This window comes from Abramis brama, assembly GCF_963993115.1.
Source record: "Abramis brama genome assembly, chromosome: 20".
Lineage (NCBI taxonomy): Eukaryota > Metazoa > Chordata > Actinopteri > Cypriniformes > Leuciscidae > Abramis > Abramis brama.
The window spans coordinates 32294072-32300958 of record NC_139982.1 but is presented as its reverse complement, the minus strand read 5'-3'; the positions used below and the strand labels follow the sequence as shown (position 1 = coordinate 32300958).

The 6887-nt window shown below is 38.9% G+C and overlaps 1 protein-coding gene across 1 annotated transcript in view; it reads right to left on the bottom strand.

Annotated features, from left to right (window-relative positions):
- Nucleotides 1–6887, bottom strand: part of nell2a (neural EGFL like 2a) — a 118117-nt gene that overhangs the window by 26298 nt on the left and 84932 nt on the right. Inside the window, exons 14-15 of the mRNA XM_084095413.1 lie at nt 1670–1792; nt 1037–1132 (exon numbers count right to left, since the gene is read on the bottom strand). Of these exons, the coding sequence (XP_083951539.1) occupies nt 1037–1132; nt 1670–1792 (219 nt within the window). The remainder of the gene's footprint in view (nt 1–1036; nt 1133–1669; nt 1793–6887) is intronic.

The window sequence follows — 6887 nt, the reverse complement described above, 5'->3', positions numbered from 1 at the left end:
CATTTCCACTGAGAGTTTCGTCTCGTGTTTTCATTAAAACATGTAATCTGTCTCCATCCAGCTCAGAAGTAGAGCGACGGAGAGCGGTGGTCTCACCCAGGGGCTCAATAACAACAGAACCGGTAAACAAACGCGAGCCGACGGCGGGTGTGAGGGAACGAGAAACAAAGATGACTCTGTTTCACAGGCATGATCAACGCACAGATGGTGGACGCGTTTCCCTTTAGCTGTAGGAGGAACTGATGCTCTATTTAGTAAACTAAACAAAGCTTGAGGCCTAAATTAAGACGAGACAAACAAGTGTGTGTACAGGAGACATAATCATATTTTTTTAAAACAGAAGAAGAGCAAGTATATAAAGGGAAGACTCGCTCAAACTAGTCTAGATGAGGAAGAACATGCTATTAGATATAACAGGTTAAGCTGATTGTTTAGTTGATGTTGAGCAACATCACAAACTACAACTTTTCATCTGTAATTAGGATCAGACAAAAATAGAGAATTATATATATATATATATAAAATATAAAATATAAAAATATATAGTGCTGGGCAACGATTAATTGTAATTTAAGATACTGTTTATATATATTTATACATCATTTATATTATGTGTAATTATAAATATTTTATATATAAATAACACATTTTCTTAAATATATACATGCATGTGTGTGTATTTAAAGATTCAAATTAATTATACACAGTACACACACATATATTATGTAAACACGTTGTGTATTATGTAAGTGTGAGTGTGTCTGCGTGTGAGTGTGTGTGTGTGTTTATACAGAGAACACTTCTTGTTGAATTTCCAGCAAAAGTAACTATATACACTATTACTATGATATAGTTCAGCTTCACTCTTCCTCCCACAGCAAACAGCCGCAATCAAGCACTCGTCTTCAAAACTGCAATTTACACACTCACGCTTTGTTCGCAACGAGATGAAAGAGTCCTCAGCCGAGCTGGAGGAGCTGAGAGAGGCGTTGGAAAGCACTGGAGATCAGAAAGAGGCGTTAGGAGTGAATCTTACCGATCTCGCAGTTCTGCCCGCTGAAGCCCTGCGGACACACACAGATGTTCGGAGACACGCAGGAGCCGCCATTGAGACAGCGTCCGTCGCAGAGCGCTGAGGGTCAGAGAGAGGACACACACAGGTGAGACGGGTCTTGTGACGGGGTGAGACAGGTCATGTGACCGTGTGAGATGTGTCATGTGGCGGGATGAGAGTGAAACGGGTCACGTGACGGGGTGAGACGGGTCACGTGATGGAGTAAGACGGGTCACGTGACCGGGGTGAGAGTGAGACGGGTCACGTGACCAGGGTGAGAGTGAGACAGGTCATGTGACGGGGTGAGACAGGTCATGTGACCGTGTGAGATGTGTCATGTGGCGGGATGAGAGTGAAACGGGTCACGTGACGGGGTGAGACGGGTCACGTGATGGAGTAAGACGGGTCACGTGACCAGGGTGAGAGTGAGACAGGTCAAGTGACGGGGTGAGAGTGAGACGGGTCACGTGACAGGGTGAGAGTGAGACGGGTCACGTGACGAGGTGAGAGTGAGACGGGTCACGTGACGGGGTGAGAGTGAGACGGGTCATGTGACGGGTGAAAGTGAGACGGGTCACGTGACGGGGTGAGGTGGCAGATGGAAGACTGTCTCACCTCTGCAGGTGGTGCCATTGCCGGTGTATCCAGGTTTGCAGGAGCAGCTGTGGCCGCCGACGGTGTTGAAACACAGAGCGTTTTCATCGCAGCTGTGCTGCCCGGACACACACTCATCGTGCTCTAGAGAGGGAGATCAGAGATCAGATCATAACTTTGTGTGTGTGTGTGTGAGTGAGCGAGTGTGTGTGTGTGTGTGAATTCATTGCAGCTGTGCTGCCCGGGCACACACTCATCGTGCTCTAGAGAGGGAGATCAGAGATCAGATCATAAGTGTGTGTATGTGTGTGTGTGTGTGTGTGTGTGTGTGTGTGAGTGAGTGAGTGAGTGAGTGAGTGAGTGAGTGAGTGAGTGTGTGTGTGTGTGTGTGTGTGTGTGTGTGTGTGTGTGTGTGTGTGTGTATTCATCGCAGCTGTGCTGCCCGGACACACACTCATCGTGCTCTAGATGGGGAAATCAGAGATCAGATCATAACTGTGTGTGTGAGTGAGTGAGTGTGTGAGTGAGTGAGTGAGTGAGTGAGTGAGTGAGTGAGTGAGTGAGTGAGTGAGTGAGTGAGTGAGTGCGTGAGTGAGTGAGTGAGTGAGTGAGTGTGTGTGTGTGTGTGAGTGAGTGAGTGAGTGAGTGAGTGAGTGAGTGAGTGTGTGTGTGTGTGTGTGTGAGTGAGTGAGTGAGTGAGTGTGTGTGTGTGTGTGTATTCATCGCAGCTGTGCTGCCCGGACACACACTCATCGTGCTCTAGATGGGGAAATCAGAGATCAGATCATAACTCACTCATCAGCCGGGTTATTCTGAAGAAAATAATGTCTTTCTTTATCAGCTTAGATGCGTTCTCAAAACGTTCTGCTAACTTTCCTATGGTAAATAAATAAAAAAGGTACTGACTTTTCTCTCAGAATCTTGCAATAAACTTATTTATCTCTCGCAGTTCTCCCGAGTTAATTTTTTCGCATTTATATCAAAACTCACAAATATAAAGCCAGAATTCCGAGTTTATATCTGAAATTTTGACTATAACTCTCAATTGCAATTTTATTTCTCGCAATTCTGACTTAATTTTTTCACAATTCTGACTTAATTTTTCCGCAATTCCTAGTTAATTTCAAAACACGCAAATATAAAGTCAGAATTGTGAGTTTTTATCTGGGAATTCCCAAATACGAGTTTCTATCTCGCAGTTCCAAGAAAGAAAAAAAAGAGTCCGAATTGTGAGATAGAAAGTCACAATGACCTTTTTCTCTTTTTTTTATTCCAGGGTGGAAAAATGCTTCCATACATTCCCTTTCATAAATATCTCTGAACGTTCAAAGCATTCCGTTTTTTTAAGTGTTATTCGTTAGAGAAAACATTAAAGGAACATTTTAATTTTACAATTTTGCACACATTATGAGAACATTGTTAATGTTACTAGCGTACATTAGATGAACGTGAACACTCCATGAACAATGTATATACGTTTTGATTATTGAAGACCAGATAACAAACGTTTTATTACCGTTATTCGTTTATTCATAACTTTAACAGAACCATGTCTGACCGTTTCCAGTTAGCTGGCATCAAACCATCTTTATATAGAGATGCTTTTCGCCATCCAATCAGTTTCTTAAGGATAAAATCTGTAATTTTTCATTAAATATTTCTCAGCACGATCTGAAGATGGCAGAAATCTGCAGACGTGACTCTTTCCTTCTGCCATCTAACTGACCTTGAGCGGACACTGAGATCTGTATCCATGAGGGATTGTGGGATACATTCATCTCTGAGACCGGCTGAGATTTCATAAAATCCTCCAGCAAACACACTCCCGGCGGAAATAAACACAAATAAGGGAATAATTACAGGCCATGTGCATGTGATTCCGGGAGGAAACACAGTGGCAGAAGCTGGTAAGCCTTTTTCCTTGAGTAATTCACATCTTTACATTTCTCACATTTGGTGATTTGAAAACATAAATCATTATTTCTATTAGAAAACATGTAGTTGTGGTCCATGCATCTGGATATAGACCAACTATAAACCTTTACATGTCATCACTAGACTTGCTGGTGGAAAAATGACACTTTAAAAAATCATCGACTTTTAAAAGCAATTAGTACTAATATAATCAATCATTCAGTGTCCATAAAAGTAAATCCATATGCTTTTATATGAAACATCAATTGGTCAGAAGTGTCTTTTCAATGATCGGCCTCACATTGAGAGACTCCTGTTTCAAGGTTTGTTCATATGAACGGGTCTTCAGAGAGTAAGAACTGAGATTCTTGTGCTTATAAAATTTATATTGAAATAGGATTAATGAAATTACCCTCAAAACTGCACAGAAAATCATGTGAAACCAGGGTCCACAATGTAGTTTTTGCCGGTCAATGATGGATTATGTACTGGCCGTGGAACCTTATTTTATTTTATTTTAATTATTTTAATTTGTTCATTTATTTGTTTTCTTTTCCTTTTTCATTTATAAAAACAGTGTGACAAGAAAAGTATGCAATTATCATTTAATTATTTGCTTATTTATTTATTCATTCATTTTTTAACAGGGACTGTATGAAAAGAAAAGGCTGCAATTTTTATTTATGTATTTATGTGTTTTTAGGCTGAAGGTTAATCCAGGCTCCATCTCTTTCTCAAGACACATGAAGAAGAGGTAAAATTCATCAGATTCATCAAATTCAGTAGATGTTTGTATATCTAATATATATATTTCTATCTAAACCTCATATTATCTTGCGGTTCCTAATATATTTCCGTCCAGTTAGCGAGTGACCATTGAAAGCCAGTTTTTATTGACATTTGGCTCTTGGCGAGTATTAATTTTAGACCCTGTGCGGAAGCATCTCACAGGTGTGATAGAAAATTATTTTTATAGCATAAAATGCCTTCAGAGCTGTCATAATTCCTCTAATTAATATAAAATCAGAAAGAAAACGAACACTGGCTTCATGTCAAAGAGGGCCGCCAACATTTCCCTTCATTACTATATTCAGCAGAGCCAAGAACCGCATGAATAAATAAATCGCCATCCCATATGCCTGCTTTAGATTTATTAAAGTGGTCAAATCATAAAAAAGAGATGCAAGAGTTCCATATTACAAACATACTGTAACTTTTAGACCTTCCTCTTGAGTCTAAAAAAGCATGTTTAGAATATAAATTCAGCTCTAATATTAATATTTAAAAATAATGTTCTTCCTCAGTATTTCTGTCTTGTTTCCAGTACAAATATCTAAACTTTCTTAACTGAAGATACATTTACTTGAGAAGCAAAACCTCTTCTGAACATTTTCTGACTCCATTGGCAGATATTTGTTCCTGTTTTAAGCACTTAATTTAGTTTTTTTTTTCAGTAAACAAGACTTAATATCTGTAGACATTTTGCGTCTCAAGTAAGTGTATCTTGATTTAAGAATGTTTAGATATTTGTACTGAAAAATTGACAAAAATAGTTTTCTGCAGTGCATTTGTTGTCTAGAGGAGCACAACGACACTTTGTTCATCTCGAATCCGGCCTGAAACCCGTCAATGTCGTTCACCAAGTGTCTTGAGTTTCTTCATGCAAACTGGAAATGACAGTCTCAATCCCAAAGAGATGAATGCAGCAGACTGCATTAAGAGACACACACACACACACACACACACACACACACGCAGACAGGCCCAGACATGCATTGTGCTGTTGTCTATCACAGCGATGCTGAGCGGCACAGAACTGAGATGTCAGATGAGAGGATTATCTCAAGGTCACCGGCATCACACCTGCAGGACGATCACATCGGGAAACACTCCTGCGCTTCTGTCATTCATGCAGCAGACGGATAAACAATCAATTATGTACAGGCGGTCACCAGGGACGCCTCAGTTCTCTGTGCAGAGACTGCGCAAAAATCATGCTCTTCCTCAGTATTTCCGTCACATGCAGTTTTTGCACGAAATAAGAACGAAGATTTTTCAAAAAACACTACCAGTCTCTTCTGCTCACCAAGGCTGCATTTATTTGATTAAAAATACACCCCCAAAAAACAGTAATATTGTGAAATATTATTACAATTTAAAATAACTGTTTTCTATGTGAATATATAGTAAAGTGTAATTTATTCCTCTGATCAAAGCTGAATGTTCAGCATCATTACTCCAGTCTTCAGTGTCACATGATCCTTCAGAAATCACTCTAATATGATGATCAAGAAACATTTATGATTATTATCAATGTTGAAAACAGTTATTTATATTTTTATTTCAGGATTCTTTGATGAATAGAAAGTTCATAAGAACAGCATTTATCTGAAATAGTAAGCTTTTGTAACATTAAACACTATTAATAAAATCAGCTTTGACCACAGGAATAAATTACTTTTTAAAATATATTAAAATAGAAAACATAATAGAAAATAGAAAAATATTTTATTTTTTTTATTATTATTTTTTTATCAAATAAATGCAGCCTCAGTGAGCAGAGGAGACTTCTTTTAAAAACATGAAACATCTTACAGATCCAAAACTTTTGACTGGTAGTGTAAGTATGTATCAGCTGTAATGCACTTATCCAAATAACAAAAGCAGTCAAGAGTTTTAATGACAAAAACAAGTGATCACTTAATTTGCAGTAATCTGCAAAGGAGTGTAAAATATGTTCAAAATACTAAATTTTTAATGTCAAAGAACTTTACATGAGCACAAGTTCTTAAGCTTTTTTCACAAAGTCTGTACTTTTCTGTTTCAAAGTGGATGTAGTAAAACACAGATGTAGCAGAAAGCATGTATTTTCTGCTGTCACCGGCCTTGAAATCAGGATTAAATAATGTCAAACATGTGAAACTGGGCTGAGAATTGAACAGATAGTTGTGATCTGGCTCAGAGAATCATGTATTTGTCAATCAGAATTTTTCTGCTGATTAAGTGATTACATGAAACTTCTTCACCCTAAATGGTTGTCAAAACCAAAAATGCTACAAAATGCACATCATATTTTGTGAGAAAGAGACGAGCTAAAGCAAAACGGCCACTATTATTTGAATAGGCATCCCAAAATCAGAACTTCATGTAGAAAGTATGATGCAGGGTGGTGAAATCGGCAGCAAACGTGAGCTTTATGCAGAAGAAAGCCCATCTGAAGACGTCTGCATGGGTTGCACGCTCACAAGCTGAAGTCGTCATCTGCTCTGTTATGTCATGCACAAAAGTGTCAGGGCGAAGTGATTGGCGTTTTAAAGATGTGGCG